Genomic DNA, 25,596 nt, shown 5'->3' on the forward strand with positions numbered 1-25,596 from the left:
GGATGGCACATTGCTGGACCCCAACATACACACACCAAACGCAGTCAAATTTGAATGAACATAAGATGTGATGTGATGTGGCTGGGAAAATTAAGTATGAGGATAAAATGCACTGATACATATCTGGTCAGAGACTGGAGCCAGGACTCCGGGACAGTAAGGGCGGTAGCGCTAACTACTGAGCCACCTGCATGTAAATTTCAAAAATACTGTTATTCCTTATAATGAATTCTTAAAACTGGTTTAACCTGGAATTAAAATAACTTACTTTTTCTAATATTTTAAGTAAGAGATTTATTTCCATTTGAATATTCTGATTCATTTTAGACCTCTGTAAGTATTAAATGACTTTACAAAAAAAATGCTTCCTAGCTAATCGTATAGTTTGCATATTATGCATTAAATATCGTATATAGTTAATTTATAATCTATACTATTCAGTGCAAAAGCAGAGAGATTTAAAAAGTAGATCAATTTTTTATTTTCCTGTAATGAATTACTGTCTATAATTATTACCTTAGAATTTCCGCTTTAAACCTTTATAGTCTGTACATTACATACAAACAAGGAGACCAATCGCTTAGCACATGCGCACAAATAAATGCGACGTAATTACGTCACACGTACGTGCTTAGCGCCTGCGCTTTAACTTATTCCTGTCCTTCGGCCAATAAACACTCGAGACGTTGAGGCGGTATTTAAAAGGAGAGATTTGAATTTAAACAGTCAAGTCCTGAACTGGGCTTTTGGAATAGAGGAAGGTACAGCTTTTTTCTGACAGTGGTGAGTGATATTAGTGATTTCAACGTTCACTGGTCCGTAGCAACTCAGTAAGGCTTAAACTTACGGTTGATTCAGAGTTGGCTACGTAACGTTAAAGGTTTTGGTTTAACGTCGTTTATTTTGCAGGGTGATGGATCCGGTCAGGAGACTGAATAACAACGCCTTGACCGGGCCCACAATGCAGGTAAGGAGACCATCGCTATTACTTTGCTATTTATTGAAAATATATTCATCGCTATAGTTTAGAGATTAGTAAATTTAAGCTCTCTTGTGTTTGTGAGTTCACGTGAAAAGTAAAAGTGAATATGCTATACTATATGTTCGATGGGAAGCTTTCCAGTGTAACGTATTTTCATGATTTATGTAAATGTATTTTTTTTTTTTATATAGGCCGCTGGAGTTGGGCCTAGGCGTGTACCAGTGGCACCGACTCGTGTAGCAGCCGCTGCATTACCAGTCCCTCGACCACTTGTACCCGCGAATGGACCCCAGCGGGTACAGAAGCAGAAATATGAAATAAAGGCAGATCTGCGCAAACCTCCATCGCATCAACCTTCCTCGCAAGCTGTTGTGGCCAAGGAAAACGTGAAGTCTAAGCCAGCAGTCTCCGAGATTCATGTGGCTCAGGTGCCAAGCAAATCATCGGACCCGTCGAGTCAAAATGCACCGGGTATGATAGGTTGCCTTGGGGTGTGTGTATTTATATTCTGTGACTTATCCGTGTTGATTTTGGTTTAATCATTTCATATTGCTGAATTCAAAGGGGGCCTATCCTCAGGATTGTAGCGGATATGCAGGTTGGACAGTTTGACCCTGAATCGAAGTGCAGTCCATCATCCTGCATCCTCTTCCACTTTCACAGTTGTAGTTGCTTGATACTTCTGGGTTGCCTCTTCTACCGGCGTGCCATATTAATGTACAAATAAAGCCAGTGTGTAGGGAATGTGCAAACTCATCAGTGACATCCATGCTCGTAACTGCACTGGGGATCAAGTGTTGCAATGCCACCTTCTCCATTATCAAATGTTGATAAATACATATGGGATCTACTCGTTGTATAAAGCTCCTTTCTATGTTGAGCATCTTGCTAACATGCCTTGTTAACAGAGCTGCTTTAATCTTCCAGTGCAACCAGGAACTCCCACATTAGTTTCAAACCTGTTACCCATCTAGGCATTCCACAACTATTTTAATCTTGCAAAACTGACTTGGGGCATTGTACAACTTGCTTGTTTCCAAGTAAATTGACTGTTTTGCTACTTTAAGGTGGTTGGTGATGTGTACTTGACTGTGCAGTTTTAAAAGCCCTATTCACAAATCATTTGGCTGTTGTGTTAATTGAGCATCATAAATTGGATCAGGTTGGGAAGGTGGGTGTATTGCTGGTATGTCATTCAAAGTTGGCTATAATCTTGCACCAGAAACTCTAATTTAACATAAATGTGTGTTTTTTGTTTTTTGTTTTTGTTGTTGTTGGGTTTTTTGTTTTTTTTTTTTAAATATGTGTAGAGCAGGGGTTCTTGACACCCCCCACGACCAAGTTTAACTGTGGCTTCAGGTTTTTGTTTAAACCAAATTCATAATAGGTGACAACAATTGATAATACACTCACTTAATTAGCTGGATTTTTCCCCCCTTCTTCTAGATTCAAAAGCACAACAGAATGCTTTTGTAAGACCTGTAGACATTATTATTATTTTTGCTATAGTTTTAAATGCTTTAACTCTCTCTTGTTCACTATATTTTGCCCTTTCTCTGTGCAGTCTGCTTCCTTCATTGTATCTTTAATAAAGGAGTGGAGCCCGGCAAATACTGAATCTTGAAAGGCTACACCTACTTTAGCGGCAGACCTATTAATTAGTAAATAATGGATTAAACAATTAGAAGTACAATGAAAATATTGCTAAAGAAGAAAAAAATACATTATTCCCATATAACTGCTTAGTATGTAATACTATGTGTGTGTGTGCTGGAGAAAAATATAATTTTCAAATTTCTATATTGTTTGCAAAGCACAATCTGAAAAATAACAGTTCACTTAACCAAGGAGTCCGATTAAAAACATAAGCTGGTTTGAACAAAAACCTGCGGCCAGAGTGGGTCCCCAGCACCAAGTTTGAGAACCCCTGCTTTAGACCATTAAACAACGAATCATGTTAAGATATGAGTGGATGTTTATGAAGTTAAAGTCCGGTTACCACAAACTAATCACAGAAAAAACTTTGTACACAGCTGGTAGTGTTGCAAGAAGTGTAAAAAGTCGGACTGAACTCATTAAGTAGCAGAAAATATGACACTGTCTGTAAAACTATAAAGTCCTCAGTTTGGCCCAGTCTTTGACTCTAGCCCCTTTTTGAATCCTTTCATGTTGTCCCATGACGCACCTTGCTCTTCGAGGTAGTGTGTGACTGAAAACCCAGAGTCATTATCCAAGGGAAATTTTGATCTCTTTGACTAATGTAATGCCTCCAGATTTAAACACCTACAGTATTCTTGGCACATGACATGATTGCTACAGACCTTGAGCAGACTGGGTTTGGATTTTGGTACTGGTCATTATGGTCATTTTCCTCTAGATACTTGTCCTTTCATACCAAGTACAGGCATTTTAGGTCAAAATGGGCTGGTAGGAGTGTGTGTGCCTTATGATGGACTGGTAGACTCTTCAGGGTTGATTTATGTCTCCATGCTGCTTGAATGGCTACAGCTGCCAAAACTTATACATTGAAGGTGCTACTGTATACTAAACAGTTCTCACCTCTGCCCTACTTTCATGCACGGTTTATATTGTAAATGATCAATTTACCTGTGAACAGAGAGAGAATGGTCCAGCAAACAGTGTACTGGAAAGGTGTGTAGGGTTTTTTTTTCTTTCTAATAAAGGTTTGCAAATTTTACAGTCGTAAGAGCTCTTCTTGGTGAGAAAAAGATTTACCATGAAAGTTAGCAGTCATGAGCCTACTTTATTACCAGGCTTGAGAATCCCAGTCACTGACTGACTAGTGTAAGGTTCACACTGCCCCAGGCTTCTATTCAGTTTGGGTGACTTGTGCATTGTAATGATACTTCTAGTTAGATGTTGTGCAATCACAAATGCTTTACATATTTCTTAGTGGATGGAATGAAGAAGCTTAAACTGTAATGCTGTTGCCAGGAAGCATCCAAAGTATATTTGTTTGTATGTTTTGATTTTTTTTTTTTTTTTTCCTCCCTTCTAGATTATATATCTGAAGATAACAAAAGCTCTGAAAAGTAAGTCTGTGTTTTACACTTTGAACTTATGTAAAACTGTGCTATCTATAGGAGTATGCTGTATTTACCCAGTATTTCATAGAGCTTTCCAGTAGGAAATTTCCTGTAAATGGCTTCCTAGGTGATTTCTCCCATTGCGATAATTCATAGATAACTTGGTTATCCCAAAAAATAACCAGGTAAGGAAGCAATTATGTTATGGACTCATTGTGCTCACAATTTGCTCAAATTTAATTTTAATTTGACTTTCAATTTAGATCTAGTATCGGATCAACAGTAACCTTGTGTTTCTCCTGCAAGGCTCACTGTAAGTTTATGGGAAGTGAACAAATCGAAACCACAGCACATAGATGTGGCACTGAAAAGAGCTAGCTGTCCTCACCAATGGTGGGAACAGCCCTTAAGACATGTCCTTTTTGATAAATTTGTAAACTAGGTTGCTTCTAAAGTGAGCCTTTTGCTAAAAGAAGCACTTGCTCAAGAGGAGAGACCATCTGTTGACATTAAATAAGTCCAGTTTGCATAGTAGGTAGAAAGCTTGTGTTTTTATTTTTAAAAAGAGCCTGACATTGACTTGTTTTTACTAGTATATTAAGGCTTTTCATTATGTGATTTTTCTTTTAGTAACCTTTGCTCAGAGGAGAGAGAAGTCTATGCATTTACAGAGAGTAGCCAGTGATGAAGAAATAAGATCTGAAATTCAATTGTATTCAAAAGAATTTTTTTTTTTTTCCTTTGAAGATTTCTTTCAATATACATTAGATGGGGAATATAATACTCTAATATTGGACAGTTTAATGTCCATTTTAGTAGCAGGATTTCTTCTCTTGGTTTTAATTGGCTTTGTGATAATCAAATGTTAATTTTAGAATGGTTTTCTCCATACTAATTACGACTCTTTTGGCATCTCTTTCAGGAAGCGATGGACTTTGGACAACTTTGACATTGGCCGTCCATTGGGAAAAGGAAAATTTGGCAATGTTTACTTGGCCCGTGAGCGCCAGTCCAAGTTCATCCTTGCCTTAAAAGTGCTTTTTAAGTGCCAGATTGAAAAAGCTGGTGTAGAGCACCAGCTGCGCAGAGAGGTGGAAATACAAGCCCATCTGAGGTATTTGCTTCTGCTGTGTGTGATGTGATTTGCATCTGTACACCATGCACAATTAGATACATTATATGGATCAGAGCATTGAAGAGTATAATCCTAGTCTTGGATACATCAGTGGTATTTAAATTTAAGCTGTTAAATTCTTTTTAAAAATCATTTTAACTAAATATACTATAGGCCAATTTCAGGTTGTGTGGTGCCCGCCCACTTAGAAGGCCTACTCTCTCGTATGAGGCCAGTTAATTATGCTAGTATAGCTAACCTATACATGCTTGGGGAGAAACCAAAATAATAGGCGAAAAAACCCCATACATATAAGGAGAACCTGCAAACTCCACACAGATGGCAGGTGCAAAATTTGAGACCTCTGCTGCATCTGCGAGGTAGTGGTGCTAAACACTGTACCATTTTGACATGAAATTAATTATGGGATTCAAGTGTCATGTCATTGTTAAAAGAATATTGTACCCAAAAATATTTTTGTTACTTGCTCCATGTAGCTTATATTGATAGTTAACAAAACAAAAAAAATCTCTTTGTGGAAAATACGAAATAGCCTCCCATTCTATTAGAAATATTATGGCAGGGGTCTCCAACTCTGGTCCTGGAGTGCTTCCATGGCTTCAGGTTTTCATTCTAGCTGTTCTCTTAATTAGTGACCTGTTTTGGTTTTTTTTTTGCTGCTGGTTTACTTTAATTGAATTGCGTGTCAAGACATTAGTCTCATCCAATAAATGGGTTTGTAGATCATCATCTATTAAAAAGCCTGTGTGATGGGGCTTCCTTATGTGGACCGCTTTCATTTTTCCAAAGTATGTATGTACTGACATGTGGATTATGCAACACGAATAATAGGAGTCTCTCTCTCTCTCTCTCTCTCAACGTCCCCAAATTTGGCTGTGTGTTTTTATATACTGATTGCTGTTGTCCAGCACTTGTCTCCATAATATTTCTGATAGAATAGGAGGCTATTACCACTCTCTGTAAAACATGATTATTTTTTTTTCTTGGCCATTACTACAAAGTACAGGAGGTAAGTAACAAAGAAAATTGGATGGAGTTTCTCTTAATTTCCTTGTAAAACTGTTCTCAAATTTTCTGTAGCTTTTTATTTTTAACTGTTTGATTTGAAAATGTACTTGCCGAAATTTACAATGAGTTCAGCCAGGGAATCCATGTTTGATCTTGTTTACTGCAATCTGCAGCATTTTAGTACATCACATCAATGTTTAAAGTGGGTAATACGGCTGCGTTCAGTATTTGTTTGCATTTAATTATTTTAGTTTTTTAGTATATTTACATTTGGAAATATCAGTCCATTTTACGCCACCTGAAGTAACTGAATATACAGGGTTGGGCAAAAGTAGGTTTACAGTTGTAAGTGCGCAAGGCCAGTGATTTGAGAACTAAAAATTTTACCGAGGTGCTGTTGACAATCTCTTTAGTTACTGTATAAACTCCCATATAAGTCAGGGTCTTGAAACATGAAAAATCGATTGTAAAATCAGACCTTGACTGTACGCCCGTTCAAAAATGCGACTATTTATTTATTTTTTTTACTTCTTGCCTCCTCCAGTCTTGCATCAGTTTCTCGGATGCATCCAGTTTTGTTGCAGCAGCGTAGTAACCAATTTCTTTTGCTACTTCTATGACATTTAATTTAAAACCAGCTTCATATTTTCTTCTGATCGAGCACTCCATTGTAGATAAGGGATGCTCTTATGATAAAGGTGTATGAGGGTGTGAGATACAAAAAACAGAAATCGGTGCAAATGTTGCTTTGGAATAGTTTGGGTGTTAGCGTGTGGTCACGTAGGTACAATAGAGAGATCGTGAGTGGTTAGGAGCTCATGCTGATACAGCATGTTGCCTCACCCACATGGAGGAAAAAAAAAAATGGAAGTGTTCTCCGTGGTTACTCTTAGGTGGGTGTTAGTATATCATAATCTTGTACCAATAGCATGAATTTTCCGCATTTGACTTGTATGAATGACATTATAAAATACCAAAAATTATACTGTAAAATCAAGTCCCGACTTATCCATGAGTACATACGGTAATAAAGCCATTATATTTAAAAAAAAAAAAAAAGTTATGAATTTTATAAACTTCTGAAAACTTTTGCCCACTCCATTTGCAATGATTTGTTCAAAAACATTACTTATGGGTCTGCACATTACTGTCATATTTTGAACCTAGCACCCTGTAGTCTACCCAGTCCCTTTTAACCATGTTGAAGAGATGAAATTATTTGTAGCTAGGCATAGTTGTAAAAAAAAGTTTGTATCTAGAGGATGATCAGATGTTGAAGGTTCTGGTCTTACCATTGAAGGAAATGACCGCTTCACAGGAAACTTATTCACAATGTTGGTGGGGCTGGGAGTTGAAATATTCCTTTATATGGAAGAAAAATTTGTAACCATTGGTTTTTTTTTCTTCCCCCCACCCCATCCTTCCCACCTTTAGGCATCCCAACATCCTGAGGCTTTACGGTTATTTTCATGATGCTGCCCGTGTGTACCTCATCTTGGAATATGCTCCAAAGGGTGAACTGTACAGTGAACTACAAAAATGCGTCCGTTTTGATGATCAGAGAAGTGCCACAGTAAGAAAAAGGGTTTGGGTGCAGGTGAAGGAGTAATAATGGATTTGGAAACACACCACCACCCAACTAAGTCATTTGCTTCTATGATCAATGACTTGTGTGTAATTTTGTCCTAAATAGTGTAGGTGGTCTAGGACATGGTGGCTTTCTTTAAACTCTGTGATATTTATTTGGCCAGTCACCAAGTGCACGATAACTTTTATCTGGTTAATTAAATGATCCTTTGTCAGTTATAGGATGGATGTTTATTTTATGATGATTGACTTATACCCTTGATCAGCTGAGGCTAACCTTAAGCATAAAATCTTATACCAGATTTAGCAAGTAATGATATGCAATAACAGGCAAGCTGAATTTGTTTTAGTACATACAGTATGGTTTTTTAAATACTGTATATGTGTATATATATATATATATATATATATATATATATATATATATATATGTGTGTGTGTGTGTGTGTCTTATCTATGTTAAGTTGTTGACATGCAAACCTTTACAGGTACAGCAGATTCTGCTGAAACTACATGCACATACAGTATATAACTGGGATAATGTGATTGACCCGGTTAAGGCAGAAACCTTTTTTAAATCTGCTTTTACATGTGTAAGTAATCTTCTGGAGTTTTCCTTTAGGAAAAGACTCCAATATTATAAACCTGCAGAAAAAAAATTTGAGAAAGTCTTCATTGGCCGCTGTGAATCCACAACCAAGCATGAGGCCTGTGATGATTTCCTTGCGTTTTTTTTTTATTTAAAAAAAAATTAAATTGACTTTAATGGCATTCATCCCCCTATTTACATCTTTGACCTGTCTGAAGTGGCACACTACCTTAGGTAGATGGGGTCTCCCACTTTTGTACCTGTAGTAAAGTATTTTCTTTGTTTACTGTTTATGAATGGAGAGAACTTCATCCATGCTTCCCTTAAGTGTTTTGGCCACTTTGCTGTCCTTCCTTGACTGTATCTAGTAACCTTGAAATTAGTCCTGTGATAGTTGAGCAATCCAAGAATAGTAATTGCTTGCATCCTAAACCTAAAATATGACAGGTCTGTTTAGGGGTGCTTGTCCACAGAGTGGGTTGCTGCTGGACTGACTTTAATAACATTATCTATAAAATTAAAAAAGTCAAATGTGGACAGCTAAGTTAATTTAGTTAGCTAAGCTAAATTCACATAGTGGCCCATTACAAATTTACAAGGCATTTGTTTAACTCGGAACTGGTCAGGCTTTTGTGCCCAGTGTCAAAGTACAGGTATTGCCCTTCATTTCCACAAAAAGTAACCACATTTAGCATCCATCTTGAATATGGACATGGAGTATGAAGTAGGGAAGTGGAACGGTTCATACACTTTGGTCTTCATTTTTTGTTTGCTGTTTTACAGCCTAGAAATATGGGTGGTTGGCGGGGGGGTGGTCTATTCTGTGTACCTGTTAATGCTGATGGCGATTCTGTATGCTTAACAGTATATAACTGAGCTGTCCGACGCACTGCTCTACTGTCACTCCAGAGGAGTCATTCACAGGGACATCAAGCCTGAGAATCTTCTCCTTGATGGTACTGGTCAGCTGAAGATTGCAGATTTTGGGTGGTCTGTTCATGCTCCTTCATCCAGGTATGTGCTCTTGTATAAATTTATGGGCTGGAGTTGCTGAGCAACTACCTTGTTATCCGGTGGATTCTTTTTCACTTTTTTTTTTTTCCCCTCCCCTCTCCCCACTTAATTTGTGTGTGACATTCCAACCTATTGACTCAGACTGGTGATGGTGGCAAGTGGAAGGATGGTCTGTTTTTTCACAAATCATCCTTCTGGCATCCTAGAAATTATGCCCCTGCCACTGGGCAGAGCATATTGCTCAAACTTGTCAGAGTACTGGAATTTGATCATATTTCACTAACAAAGTGGGTTTTGTTTTTTTTTTTGTTTAAAATGAATATGTCTGACAATTTATAAAGCTGAAGTGAGTTTATTTAAAAATCGTCATGTGACTAAAGCCTGCAAAAACACATTGGAAAAGTTTGGAAAATCAATTGATCCATTCATTGCCAGAACATTGTAAGCTTCAGTAATTTAGATTGACTAAACACTTTAATCTCTTTTTTGATTTGTGTAGGTAAATTTACAAAATAGAAATAATGTGCTTAATGGATTGTATCTTCGAATGTAGGTGGTTTTACCTCTGATCCTGTCCTAATCACTCTGCAGAATTTGCAGGCTCTCTGTATTTGCTCCCTTCTTTGCTAATCTTACTCTAAATTGACCCTGAATGAGGGGTGTGGAGAGGGGGCTGGGGTTGCGATTGGCTGGGCCTTCCTAGAGTTGGACCCAACCTTATACTTGTTGCTGCTGGGATAGGTTATGCAGACATGTAATAGAAGTACGGTCATAAAATATATGTGAAGTTCATTTCAAATAATTGCCTTGTACAGAATATATGATGCATACATTTTATTGTAACATGATACTGTTATAATAGGTTAAAAGCTAATATATAAGCTATAAAAACAAATACAGTGCATCCAGAAAGTATTCACAGTGCATCACTTTTTCCACATTTTATGTTACAGCCTTATTCCAAAATGGATTAAATTCATTTTTTTTCCTAAGAATTCTACACACAACACCCCATAATGACAACGTGAACAAAGTTTACTTGAAGTTTTTGCAAATGTATTAAAAATAAAAAAAAACTGAGAAATCACATGTACATAAGTATTCACAGCCTTTGCTCAATACTTTTGTCTATGCATCTTTGGCAGCAATTATAGCATCAAGTCTTTGTGAATATGATGCCACAAGCTTGGCACGCCTATCCTTGGCCAGTTTTGCCCATTCCTCTTTGCAGCACCTCTCAAGGTCCATCAGGTTGGATGGGAAACGTCGGTGCACAGCAATTTTAAGATCTCTCCAGAGATGTTCAATCGGATTCAAGTCTGGGCTCTGTCTGGGCCACTTAAGGACATTCAGAATTCTTCCTACATGCTTCACTGTAGGGATGGTATTGGCCTGGTGATGACCGGTGCCTGGTTTCCTCCAAACGTGATGCCTGGCATTCACACCAAAGAGTTCAATCTTTGTCTAATCAGACCAGAGAATTTTGTTTCTCATGGTCTGAGAGTCCTTCAGGTGCCTTTTGGCAAACTCCAGGCGGGCTTCCATGTGCCTTTTACTAAGGATTGTCTTCCGTCTGGCCACTCTACCATACAGGCCTGATTGGTGGATTGCTGTAGAGATGGTTGTCCTTCTGGAAGGTTCTCCTCTCTCCACAGAGGACCTCTGGAGCTCTGACAGAGTGATCATTGGCTTCTTGGTCACCTCTCTGACTAAGGCCCTTCTCCCCTGATCGCTCGGTTTAGATGGCCGGCCAGCTCTAGGAAGAGTCCTGGTGGTTTCGAACTTCTTCCACTAATGGATGATGGAGGCCACTGTGCTCATTTGGACCTTCAAAGCAGCAGAAATTTTTCTGTAACCTTCCCCACATTTGTGCCTCGAGACAATCCTGTCTTGGAGGTCTAAAGACAATTCCTTTGACTTCATGCTTGGTTTGTGCTCTGACATGAACTGTCAACTGTGGGACCTTATATAGACAGGTGTGTGCCTTTCCAAATCATGTCCAATCAACTGAATTTACCACAGGTGGACTCCAATGAAGCTGCAGAAACATCTCAAGAGTGGTCGGGGAAACGGGATGCATCTGAGCTCAATTTTGAGCCTCATGGCAAAAGCTGTGAATACTTATGTACATGTGCTTTCTCAATTTTTATTAAATTTGCAAAAACCTCAAGTAAACTTTTTTCAGGTTGTCATTATGGGGTGTAGTGTGTAGAATTCTGAGTGGAAAAAAAATAATTTAATCCATTTTGGAATACGGCTGTAACATAAAATGTGGAAAAAGTGATGCGCTGTGAATACTTTCTGGATGCACTGTATGTAGGATATATGCATTGAAAATTACATATGGAAATCTACATTTAAAGAATACATTGTAAATACCATGAGCACTTTGTCGAAGTATATTACATTTGCTTTTTTCAATGTGTGAGGGGTGTGTGTTTTTTTTTTTTTTATTTTATATAAATCGGACCAGGTAACCTTTCCTTAACATAATAATGGCAGTGATGTTTTTTAGTCAATCTATTTTGTAAATTTACCATACATTCACTGCCATAATAATTTGCTGAATCCTCCCCTTTCACATAAAACCTGAATTATGTACCGAACAGATTTGCTTACTCGGTCACATCACACCAATATAAGATAGCACTGTGCATATGAAGAGCATGCATGACTTTGTGAAATCTAGCATTAAGTAACCTGCAATTGTGGAAATGTCTGTCCACTTAACGAACTGTCTGACAAGATGCACAAGAAAATGTTATAAATCTTGGTATGTTTGTTAGTTCCGATGTTGCATGTTTTAATCCATGAAACAAACAATGCTATCCACTCTTGAGGCCATTGGCATATTATAGAATGATGTATTTTTGAAAGTAACTTTGCATCACTTGCCAAATTTTATTTGTACCCCAAGCACCCACATTTCATAACTGCAAAGTCACCTCACAATTATAGTGACAGTTACTGACTTAAAATGTATACTTTAGAATAGGAAGTTAAAATTTAGATCACAGGAACACTTTTTTTTTTTTTTATTATAAAGGTCATTAACAGGTCAATTGCTTTTAGTGGAATCCGGTGTGGTCAGATTTTTTTTTTTTTCTTTTTTCGCTGCATCTTTCTGGTCCAGGATAAAGCAAAATGCAATAACTATTTATACATGACATTTGTATATTCTCTATGACGCAGCAAACAATTCTACAGCAATAGCTCTGTATGGCTTCTAACTAGGGCTATCAGAGCAGCAGCATTCAAATATCCATTTAAATATATATGATAAGTCTTATTGTAAAAACTATTTTATTCAAAAAAAAAAACTAACTTTGCACTTATTTCAGCATTGTATTCTTCAGCGCCCTAAAAGTATACTTTTTTTTCCTTTCCTCCTGAGCCTGTTCCATTTCACCCTTGAACCTGAGATCCCTGAATTGTTTTTAAATTTAAACATTTCTTAAGCTATCTTTGTAGCAAACAAAAGTTAATTTCCTTTCTCGTCAAACATAATGGGAAATAACTACCATATTTCTGATTTTTTTTTTTTCCATTTATTATTAGATCAGCTTAACTGACATTTTTAAAGAGGATTTTCAGTGTCAGTAAAGCATACTAGACATGTTGCTTGAGGTAGCAGTTTGGTGGCTGCTAGCTTGATTGCACAGTTTGTAAAACGAAGGTGAAATGAAAACCAAGTACTAAGGTTACACATCTTATATTTTTGTTTTAAAGGAAGAAAAGTATACCATTTAGCATTATCCTGCATATTATCCTTGAACTACCGGTGCCATGCTCTACAAAGTTATCAAATTGGGCTCCTCTGCACTGTTGATCTACATTCCACAAGCCTTTGTTTTTTAAAGCTCTAAACTCTGCTTGTCATTGGTTTTTGCTGTGTGTGTCTTTTTTTTTTTTTTCTTTTTTTTTTTGTGTGTGTAGCAGAATGTTTAAGTTTTTCTTAATGAAGTGTTTACCAAATGTGAACAAGGAAATACTTTATAGATCATTATAAAGCAACACGAAGTACATTCAGTAAATCTTTTTTTAAAATTTGAGTAGACTCCCTGTGCCTCAACTTGTATATAATACTAGCTGGCCCCTGTAGCTCTGCACACATCGTAATGAATAAGGACGAACTTTAAAAATTCTAAGAGGAAGGTAGGTATATTCGAAGGTCAAACATTGGTATTGTATCTGATCGTGTTCAGCTCTGAAGAGAGAGTGTCCACCGAGTGAGGAGAAAAGCATGTGGCGGTGATCTCTCTGGTAATCGACAGCTACCCTCTAGGACGCACGTAGCTCTCTCTCTCTCTCTCTCTCTCTTCCCCAAATCTGTAGATGTCCGTTGAATAAATGGGTATTGCTAGAGAAGTGGAGGCAAGGTACGCTCCAACACATGGCGAAAGGCTAGCATGTGAATGGACGTGCAGCCTCTCTTCCGGATTCGTGCAAATAAATTGCACCGTGATGAGAAGTTGCAAAATCAACTGGAATGTTTAAGCATATGGGGGTGATCTAAACATGTTAAGTAGTTCTCTCGTGAGATAGACATATAAAAATGTATAAATAAATAAAATATATCTCTGTAGTCTGTTTTCCGATTGTTTGGTCAGAGACATTCACACCAGAGACCGCCCTGCCTGCTGGAGGTCATTTTGTAGGGCTCTAGTAGTGCTCATCCTGTTCCTCCTTGCCCAAAGGAGCAGATACCTTTCAGTCCTGGTGATGGGTTAAGGACCTTGTACGGCCCTGTCCAGCTCTCCTAGAGTAACTGCCTGTCTCCTGGAATCTCCTCCATGCCCTTGAGACTGTGCTGCGAGACACATCAAACCATCTGGCAGTGGCACATATTACATATTGATGTGCCATTCCGGAGAAGGTGGACTACCCGTGTAACCTCTGTAGGGTCCGGGTATCGCCTCATGCTATCAATAGTGACACTGACCGTAGCCAAATGCAAAACTAGTGAAAAAACAGAAGATGAGGAGGGCAAAATGTCAGTGGCCTCCACCTGTTAAACCAGTCCAGTTTTGGGGGTCTTCTCATTGTTGCCCCTCCAGTGCACCTGTTGTTAATTTCATTAACATCAAAGCAGCTGAAACTGATTAACCCCCTTGCTACTTAACTGACCAGATCAATAGCCCAGACGTTTCATTGACATGTATGTATGCTCAGACTATATTGCATTAGTGAGACTACAACATCCCTTGATTTACACAGATTTTATTATATAACCAAACATTATTTGCCTTTTAATTGCTTCTGCACATTACTTGGATGAATTTGGAGATTGTGGCCTTTAAAACCGTTTCCCATCTTGGTTTTTATAATTGAAGCATCTCCTGCCCACATGTAGCACTTTTACAGTAACATTTTCATGCAGTTTACTGTAGAAATCTGCAAAGTTTAAAGTGTGTGCTTGGCTCTGAAAATTGTGCCAAGTCTTCTTGAATTGTTATCTGCTGCCCCTCCAATACTAATGTGAAATTAATCTAAATTTCACCAGTTCACTAACTACACCAAAATATGTCATTAATAAAATAGATAAATGCAGCAGTCTAGGGTCACACCCTTGATGGACTTCTGATGACCTCACCCCAACATGGAGCATCACCTCTTATCAGTACTGTCTACTGCCAACTAACTAACTTGAGTTGCAGCTTTGTAGGTTAATCAGGCTAGTACACCTGTTTAATAGTAGTCCTGGTGTTTGTCAAAAGTGATACAGAATTAACTGAGCATCTGTAAATTTTGCCATGTAGCCTAAATGACATACAAAAATGAGACTGAAAGGAAAGTCCAAGTTGTAAATTTGGCTACATACATACTGTACATACATACATGCATGCTCTTCCTCTCTCCAGTAATAAACAGGTTATGAAAATCCTAAGGAGAGAATAAGGAAAATATGCTAATGGAGTTCAAAGACCCAGTTAAAAAACAAAAATGGTATAAGAAGAGATCGCAACACATGACATCGAGGTTTTCTATTTTTGAGCTGGAAGTTCTAAATTTGGATAATTGTCCAGATGACGTGGAGAGAATGAAAAGCTCACACTGGTGTAAAAATGTGTTGGTTGATATTTTTATATATAAAGGAAAATATATTCCAGTCTCGCCTTTCAAGATCATGTAGATTTGACCATGTAATAATAGAAAACAGTTAATCTCCTCAAATAACTTGTTTTCTTATCTCTAACTAGACACATAGCTAGGCTTATAAGATGTAGTGACTCAGGTAGAATTCACATGCCACTCTCCAATAGATCTATTGAATTAAAAAATAAAATACCATTCAAAAGTTTGGACACACCTAGAAACTTTCATGTTTTTGGTAGAAACGGATACCTTTTTTTTTTTTTTTAATCAAGATACCATTAAATCAATTTTAAAATATAGCCCCAACATTACTAGTGTTTCTTATTGGCACCTACTGCCATTTTTTAAAAAAAAAAATATTTATTATTCACATGATTGCAAAACCCAGGTGGCAAATGAAGAAAAATGTTAAAATGGACAAAAGAACACCAGCATTGGGTAGAAGATAACTGGAAAAGTATATAATGGTGAACATCCCAGAGTCCTCTCTTTGCTGTTGGCAGATTACACTGGTATTCAGTGTGTATTTAAGGAAGAAGCCAACTGGGGAACTGTACAGTGTTTGTTTCTTGCACTACACACTCGGATGTCCTCATTCTCTTAGGCATGTGTTCATTCTATGTCATCCACCTCCTTTTTCTGTTCTGGTTAGATGCCTATTGCCAAGAAACTTATTTTGATACAAAGGTGATTAACAATCTTAAAGAGGGCAGTCTGTCATGTGGGATAACCTGTTTTGCCAAAAAAGCAATAGACTATTCTGTTTTGCCTATGTTTTGAACTGACTGAACTTTTAGCAATGTCTTGCATCCCACATGAACTGAATACCATCTTTCAGCAATTCCAGTGTAATTAAAAGTTACTCTAATTCACAATTAGCTTATTTACATGATTAAGAATACACTAAGGGAGTTTACTATTGGGACATTAATATCTGCTGAAAATGAGACTTTGATTTAAAATTTTTACTCACATGTGACTGCAGTATTTCAAGCAGTAATAGCCATTAGAAACACCTATAAAATGTCTTGGCTGTATTTCTAAATCGGTTTAATGATAGCTTGATTTAAAATATCAATTTGTAACAAAACATGACAGTTTCTGGGTGTGTCCAGACGTATGACTGGTTGTGTGTGTGTGTGTGTATACAGTTTAATATAGGTTGGTCCAGATCTAATTATGCAGTTTTCATTACGCAATAACTTAAGTTTATTACATAGAAAATCACCCAAAAAATCACTCCTCTTCACGCTGAACTGGAATCGTCCCCACATAAATCAGTTATCCAGACAATCTGAACCACCCTGTATATACACACTGAACTATTTGCAAAGTACCTTTTGGAATATTTCTTTAAAAGAAATTCACAACAATACAGAATGAGAAACTTCACATTACCTCTTGGTGTGCATGTTTTAAACATTACCTTTATTGAAAACCACAAAATTTATAAAAGGGTTTTCTGATACTTGGTTACTTGCTTTCATTCCAAAGAATGAATGTGTGTGGGCTTAGGTCTAAATAAGGGTTTTTAACCCATTCTGATCCATTGATTTAAGATTTGACTATCCTGGAACCTGTGCCACATATCTATGCTGTAAAGTAGGTTGATAGTGGTTAATGGGAATTTTCTGATAAAATGTACAACACTTGACTTTCTGTGGTGATTTAGTGCTTATCCAAATTGAAAACATGGTAGATTTTATTACATGGTAACAAAATTGAGTATGTGCATACAGTAGGACCCAAATCTGAAGTTCTTTAGATGTGTTGGACTGTTTCGTTTATGCACCTGCCTCTCTGGTGTTACTGTTGGAGCTCTCTCTCTCTCTCTCTCTCTCTCTCTCTCTCTCAGCCTGCATTGATGTAAGGTGGGCACCAGCCCATCTATCGGACACGCTTATTAACACATTTTTAGAATCTTAGAGTATGGCATTATTTCTAAATGTAACTTATGACAATAATTTAAAGTCTCCTTCACTGGAATTCTAAGAGGATTGGAGGTGCTTTTTGTGTGGCTTTGGAGAAAGCAGAGTCTTCTGAATCTGTGCCAAGATGGGAGTCGCAGCAGATGGCTCAAATATTCCTGTCTTTGCTTTGCTTAATTTGTTCTGATCCTCTCACCTCCCAGCTAGGGGAGCCAGGAAACAATTTTGAAAGTTTTGTAGTCTTCAGAAGATTTTAAATTTTGTAAGAAAATAAACACCACTTGATACATAGTTAACAGAGCCATGTCACTCAAGTACTTTGTAATGGTCTCTTGTAGACGCAAGATAGATACTTTATGTAGTGATTTTAATGGTATTTTTTTTTCCATATGGGTTTGTATAAATTAAAGCTTTCAGTGGCATTGTCCTTGATTTCCTTATTTTGAGTTTAGCTAAATCCTAGTGAATTTTAGCATTCTTGTTCACGTTTGAACATTTGAATACCTTCACGATCCAGAGTTTATAATCAGTAATGGGGGACTGACTCCCTTAATTTAAACCTGTGCATGTCTATATTATCAGCCCCAACATTTAAGGGCAAGTCCACTATAGATTAGGCCCATCTGGGTGCTTTCAGTTATGATTTTAAAAAGGGCACACAGTTATGTGATAATTTGCTTCGCTTGGGCACACTGAAAAAGATTTCTGCATGATTACTTAATTAGGCAAACAATGGCCAGTGTTTCACAAATTTTTGCCAGGGTATGTCAGCTTATGGGCACTACTGTACCTCTGTCATAAACAAGACATTTGCTTGGGCAGCTGCTCCTTACTTGATTGCATATTCTTTATTCAGATTGCATGGTATGAACTTAGCCAGTCAAGCTCAAGGAGACCCCCTGTAAACAATCGGGCTTCTGACTGTGAGGACATCTTTTTTTTTTTGCTTCTAGCTCCCTCCCTTCAACTACTATGAACCTTTTTATTGCAATGTTAATGTTGAATTGGCAATAAAGAGCCTTCTATTTTATACTGTTAATTGCTTTTCTTTTAATTTTAAGAACTTGATCAACGTCTAATGTTTACTCTTAAAACCTGAGCAATAGATTTTCTACCTTTTTAATGAAACTGGCATTTTGCAGCAGAAGAATTGAGTTTGGCATATTAATCTATTTCAGTGTTTCTTGCTCAGAACTTTCCTTTGAGAAGCGACTTTATGTATCTTGAAAAGGTCATGCTGGAGACTAGAAACTTGAGATGAGAAAAAGTAATGCATTTACTTGGGCAGGCAGCCCACAAACACAAACTCTAAAGCCTATGCTTCTTAAAAGCTAAAAAGCATCCCACTGGTAACCTCAAATGTATTCAGAAGAGTTTACTACATGCATTTACTTTTAATTCAAATATTGTGGATGTGCAAGTTTGATTGTGACGAGCCTGTCAGAAATGAACACAAGGCATGCAATTACAATTATAGCTGGCAGCCCACAAGTTCAGATTGATGATATGTCTTCCCTTTAAGGTAGATAAGTCCTGTATATATCTAATTCAGGTCCTTGGTGTGTGTGCGCAGGATGTTATAACCTCTTGATTGAAATGTCACCCCACTATTACCTGATGTGAAAATGATTATAACTTGAACTTCAAGTGTGTTTACAATTGAATGGTGCTAATAGGGTTTTGGACGCTCCACTAAAAAAATTACTGGATTTTTAGGATCATGAGAGCTAACAGAACTGCCATCTTAATCAACATTGCATTTGAGTTTCTTGATCAAGCTAATGTGCAGTTTCAATCACACTTATTTAGGAGGACAACACTTTGTGGGACCCTGGACTACTTACCCCCTGAAATGATTGAAGGGCGAATGCATGATGAAAAGGTTGACCTTTGGAGCTTGGGTGTCCTGTGCTACGAGTTTCTAGTTGGAAAGCCGCCTTTTGAAACTACTACACACGATGAGACCTACCGGAAAATTTCTAAAGTGAGTGAGTTTATTAGTTACATGGCTGGGATCTCAATAGTGCTGCTTGTTACTACTTCTAGTGGGGTGTCCCTCCCTCTGGCTCAAGTTCAAATATGCTGACGATTTTTGTTTTGTTTTTTTAGGTGGAGTTCACCTTTCCTCCTTTTACGAGTGAGGGAAGCAGGGATTTAATTTCTAAGCTGCTGAAACATAACCCAAAGGAGAGACTACCCCTTAATCAGGTGCTCGTGCATCCCTGGATTTTAGCAAACTCCACTAAACAACCAACCTTCATGCATGAGAAGGATTCTGTCCAGCCTGTGCCAGAATCGAGTGCCAAGCAGTGATCTGTTGATATAGATAGGATTTGGCTGCTGGATGAGAGTATACTTGAAGTCGGACATGCCTAGGTGTGCATGCAGTCTTGGGCAATGGCGTGTCTTCATAGACCACTAGAAGAAGCAGTTACTGCTCGGGCTTCTGACTGAGCCTTGAAGCCTAAACATTGGTATGTCTATCAAGACACTACTGTGCAATAGCTGGTTTCTGTTCATGAATAGCTGGGGGTTGGTTAATATTTTGTAAATAGCTCTTAATGTTTTCATTTTGTATATATTTTAATTGTATTTATCAATAAAGAATAAATGATGTTCTTTTGCACAGTGGAAGTCATGTTAGGTGTTCTTGTCTAGGTTGAGTCTGGCTTATCTTAAAGCTTTTAAACACTGAATTCCATAGACATTGTTCTTTCCCCATACTGGAAAAGACCAGTAAAGCTGGAAATATTGGAGTAAACTTGTCTGATTAGGTTTCTTTTCATTTGAAGCAGGGTAAATGTTGGCTGATGCTTTAATTTATATGTATTTATTCCTCTTTTACAAAAAAAAAAAAAAATCTATTTTCTTTCGTTGGGCAACATTATGATGCAGGAATGGCACATTGGAGCAGCGGTCATTACATCTATGTACAGTATTTAGAAATCGGGGTTTTCATTTCCAGTTTGGATGTAGTCTCATTGCAGGTGTCGTGACCTCCCTGTGGGTTTCCTTCAACTCCGTTAACAGAAAAATGGCCATCCTGTGTTACCAGCAACACAACTGTAGGGCAAGAGATCAGGTACACACTAATGGGTTGGTGCCCCATCCAGCTCTGCACTTAATGCTCCATCACACATTAAGCAGAATGTAGATATTGAGGAAATGTCTATTATGACGTGATCAACAACACCCCCCTCTTCCAAATTAGTGGAAGCATCTAAAAATTCAATACAAGTATAAAAGTTAAGCAGGAACGTTTTTATGTACAAGGCAGCTTCTGTGTATCTAACTGAACACAAACATATAATTCATAAATAAAATTTGGTGAAAATGGCATTTGGAAGTTTGTCAGATTCAGGTTATGAATTTAAAAGGTCAATAATCGATGGAGGAGCATTTAGTACAAAGTAGTGTATGTGGTGTGTGTGTGTGTGTGTGTGTGCGCTTTGCTTGTCAATCCCCGGGCCTGTGCTATGTGCTGGCCTCTTTGCGGTTCTGTCACTCGCATATGGGGGATGCGGATGTACAATTTAAACGGATATTTATTTTCATGGCAATTGTTACATGTGCATAATTTGAAGATTTTACATTACAGCAAGTAATCATCCATATTAAAGAGTAAAAAGTAATTTGCGTTATACGTTTTTCGTTCTCTTTGGCTTTAAAATTAACACGCAAATACTTTTTAAACTTTTACTGTCAATTTTGTTTTGTTAAATTTTCGTCAATTGCATTGAATTTTGATTCTGTGTTTGGACTTTCATCCTGACAACGCAATGTACAACTGCCCATGATTGAGTTTCGTTTCTTTCTCTCTCTCTCTATTACATAAAATGACTTTTTCAAATGTTTGGCTCCAAGATTTGTTAATTGTCTTTGCAAATCCTAATGGGGACATTTTAACGTTTTAATATGAATGGCATATCGAGATCTCCTTTGTTGTGTAATGTTATCCTCTGAGGATGTGCTATACTGTATTACCTTTCTTGGATACATCCTTCTTTCAACAGTAATTTATGTAGTGTACTCAATTTTTTTTTTCTGTTGATAACCCTTCATGATGAAATTCATCAATAAGATTTGGACATAATACATCTTAAAGTGAGGAAAACGCTAACATTTATAAGCGTAGAGAGCTCCGAAACTGTCAAAAGCATTCACACAAATGAGAGGTGAGAGGACTGTGTGCATAGTTGAGAGGAGGACTTGACTTTAAAAAAACAAAAAAAAAAAATCTCATAGCCAAAGTCTCCGCTCGCAGCACTTGAAAATTATCTTCCAAAATGTCTCTTCTCATCACAGGATTTTGAAAATGTAATCGAGAGATTCCTTAGGGTGGTGCAGTAGTTAGGAGATGTGAGGGAACACTATTGGAGGATCCTTCCCTTTTCACCAACACCACCTCAGAATCCACTCTTCTGTAAATAAGAGACTTGTGCTTTATCCAAAGCAACATGCAGGGGATGAAATCCATTCAAGTAAGTACCTGCCGGGGTGAGCAGAGCTGCAAGTGCCACTCTGCAAGCTACCTGAATAAGTAAAAGCAAAATAGAAAATGGCAACTAAGCTAGTAATCTGAAGTGCTGTAGTCAATAGAAAAAGCCATCAGCCATATGAACTACAACACAATATAAAAGTTGTATTGTTGACACTGCATTAATAAACTTATTAGGTGTTTCCAGAAGAGTCTTGTGAAATAGAAGGGCATGAAGGGATGAATGTGGGCAGCTTGATCCACCAGCTAGTCTCTTCCTAATTATTAGTGCTCAGAAAATGCTGCTGCCGATTAAGTTTAATTGCCCTGCCTGTGATTCTGTGGAATTTCTTTTTGGTTATTAATTTGAGGCTGTGTGTGTGTACAGTATGTACATGGAGACACCAGTTCAAAGTTAGGCACACTTTTATGATCGCTTTGCTGATGTGTGGCATCTCTAATGTCTTGGAGAAAGCTGCCATTAACCAAAAAAATGTGAGTCTTGGGTATACAGTGGTAATATTCCATCATCTCTGTCTGATTTGGACTTTTTGTGTTGATTGTTCATTCTGGAAGGGGCAGGTTATTTTTTGACATTTTGTCTGGCTTTTTTTTACTTTAATAGTGCAGTTGGGAATCAGCATTTCTGGCAGGACATTTACAGACTTGCTCTTTTGCAGGTGAGTGTCCGAGCACTGGTTGCCACTCTCACGGAGCTGGATCACATCATATCTTTGTTTTTTGGAGCATACAAATCTTAAGCCTGTTCTAGAGAGCAGGATTAGTGAAGTATTCACATCTTTGCCCTAGCGGATCACATAATTAAGACTTAATCTGTTTCAGGAACACAAGTTTGACTAAATCTTGTTTTTCTGGAACAGAATTGGCCAGTTTCTGTGTATTCTGATTTACGTTTACTGCATTTCACATGAAGCCTGCTTTCTGGAACAGACCCCAGGTTTTGGGTCCTGTTTTGTGAATGCTGTCATTGCCGGAATTAATCCGGTTTAATAGTGGATGCATGAATTCTACTTTAAAAGTGTTAATACTGCATGGCAATTGATTTTTTACTTTCTTTTGATACAAACCAAGTTGCTTGGTCAAAAACCTTTCTAGATGAGGTGTATTCATTTTTTTAGGTCTCCAAGATTAAATTAGGTAGCACTTTACTGTCCCGGGGCGGGAAACTTAAATAACAAAGAGCATCAGAAACACGATAACTAAAAGTAAAAATGCAAAGATAAAAATAGCAGTTATAGTCACAGTGAGGCATGAAGATGAAGTTTATTATAGGACTTTTCCATTTACTATCTAAAGTGCTCTACTCTGGTTCCTTTTTGCTAGATTGCTTTACCTTTCCTCTTCCATTTGGAGGTGCCAATTCTCAGCCTAGCCACCCTGTGATCTGCTCTAGTCTGAGCTGGAGGCCATATAAGACCAGGCATACCTCTAAACACAGCCAGGACACCCTGAGTATGGAAGGACCATGGGAGAGAGTATTTGCAAGACTTTTTCCCCGACAGAGGGCAGCCCCCTTGGCTTACAGCAGGGCCACAGGCTAAAAGCATCAAAGCTCAACCCTGCTGGAGCCCACCAAGGGGGCACCTGGAATTTTACAGGTCCCTATTTGGCAGCACTTCTGCCGGAAGAAGCTTGTTGGGCACCTGGACTCATTCCAGGTGCCCTATAAAAGGAGCAGGTCCCCACCACTCAATGGCCTGAGTCAGGAGGAAGAGGATGAAGCTCTTGAGGAGAAAGGACTGTGATATGGGCTTGTGTTGTGAACAAGTAAATCATATGCTGTGAGGCAAAGTCATGTCCTGCCTTCTTGCTGTGTTGGGGGGGGAAAAAGTGGCCATACATGCCCTGGGCTTCACACCATGAACAACGCAGATGATATTCTCAAAGCTGTGTCTGCAGTCGTTATTTCTTGTAAATGGAAACCAGATATACCATCAATCGTGTTCTATGCCTGTCCTTAAGTAGATATGACGTGGCAAGATTGGGGATAACAACTGACGCCCTCCATATACAGGAAATGCAATGGCAGCTGCAGAATCCTAAAATACTTGGGCCCAACTAAGTGGCCATAAATGCTCCTCAGATCCACAAAGCCATTTGGCAAATGGTCCCTCATCTGTGCAGAAACAAAGTTGGTTCAGTGTCTTGATATTTGATTTGTCTGATTTGCAGCATTCTGGAATTTACTCAGCCGGAGATACTGAAATGCTAGCTGGGAAATGAGGGGTGTTAATGCAAAGGTGAAGACACCTCTTCCAATATCCAAATATTCTAAGCTTTTAATATTTACTGTCTTGAACCCTTGCCAGCTTTTCAGTTACTACAGCCATAAAAAATGTACAGAGCAAGTGTGTCTACTAGAAAAAAAAAAACACTCACTAAAGTATTTAATCAAGGTCAATTATTTTCCCACCCTACCTAAGACCAAAGTTTTCTAAATGTAAATGGCAGCCTATCAAGGCCAACTGGATGTGTTGAAGCTACGGTACTTAGCATTATACTGACTACAATATTTAGGAAATGCATATACCTGCATTATAAATATGAAATAAATATTAACTGCAAAGATTTACATCATTCAGTTTTGAACTTTCAAAGCTACTCATATACCATACATGTTAAGCCTGAGGGTGAAGGTTCACCATCCATCCATCCATTATCCAACCCGCTATATCCTAACTACAGGGTCACGGGGGTCTGCTGGAGCCAATCCCAGCCAACACAGGGCGCAAGGCAGGAACAAACCCTGGGCAGGGCGCCACACACACACACACCAAGCACAAACTAGGGACAATTTAGGATCGCCAATGCACCTAACCTGCATGTCTTTGGAGGAAACCCAAACAGATACGGGGAGAACATACAAACTCCAAGCAGGGAGGACCCGGGAAGTGAACCCAGGTCTCCTTAATGCGAGGCAGCAGCGCTACCACTGCGCCACCCGCCTGCAATTCAACATCAGCCAAATCAAAGAGCTGGTTATTGACTTTTAGCACATCATAAAGTCTACTCTGGTCACTATAAAGGGAGTCGAGGTGATGTAATGCTGCAAGTACTTGTGGGTCTACATCAGTGACAGATTGGACTGGTCTCATAACACAGAGGAAATGTACAAGAGCGGAACAGGCTCTTTTTATTAGGACAATGCATACTTTTAACGTGTGTAGTCACATCCTTCACGTCTTCTACAACTCTGTGATGACCAGTGTGATTTTCTACACCGTGATGTGTTCAGCCAGTAACATCACTTCAGAAGAGGCCCACCCAGTCAGTAAGGTAATTAAAAAGGGCAGGCGCAGCTATAGGATGCAGTCTCGACCCGCTGGAGGTAGTAGCAGAGGAGAGGCTGGCTCATTATTAAGTCTGCACATCCTCTCTCTGACATAATAAAGTTAAAATACTTCAAACCAATGACCGGGGTTCCTTCATAGCTATGGCAATACAGTACGCCTTTCTAATGGCTCACCGTGACAGCTCTTTTACCTTTAACTAAGTCAGATGTTTTCTGTCTTGTGTGTATTTGAGGGGAGTCTTGAGCTTCTATTAAAAAAAAAACTAAATTTTCCCCCTAGGGACAAAAAACAAACAAAGTTCTACCTATCAGTCTATTGACATGTATCGGCATGCAGGTACGTTCACAGTTTGAAAGCAGACTTGTTCAGTAACTTAAGGGGTTTGACTCCTGGCTGGCCGCATCCTGGGTTTGAGTTGT

At 38.3% G+C, this 25,596-nt stretch overlaps 1 protein-coding gene across 1 annotated transcript; it reads left to right on the plus strand.

The window, feature by feature from the left end:
• The first annotated feature begins 691 nt into the window (after nucleotides 1–691).
• Nucleotides 692–20,020, plus strand: aurka (aurora kinase A). The gene is made up of 9 exons (XM_039735072.1): nucleotides 692–783; nucleotides 910–967; nucleotides 1,174–1,453; nucleotides 4,002–4,035; nucleotides 4,952–5,143; nucleotides 7,607–7,745; nucleotides 9,214–9,362; nucleotides 19,196–19,370; nucleotides 19,496–20,020. Exons 2-9 carry the CDS (start codon nucleotides 914–916, stop codon nucleotides 19,697–19,699), a joined length of 1,227 nt encoding a protein of 408 aa, XP_039591006.1. The 5' UTR covers nucleotides 692–783; nucleotides 910–913; the 3' UTR covers nucleotides 19,700–20,020.
• Nucleotides 20,021–25,596: the final 5,576 nt, after the last annotated feature.

This window comes from Polypterus senegalus, chromosome 14 (assembly GCF_016835505.1).
Source record: "Polypterus senegalus isolate Bchr_013 chromosome 14, ASM1683550v1, whole genome shotgun sequence".
NCBI classification, from domain to species: domain Eukaryota; kingdom Metazoa; phylum Chordata; class Cladistia; order Polypteriformes; family Polypteridae; genus Polypterus; species Polypterus senegalus.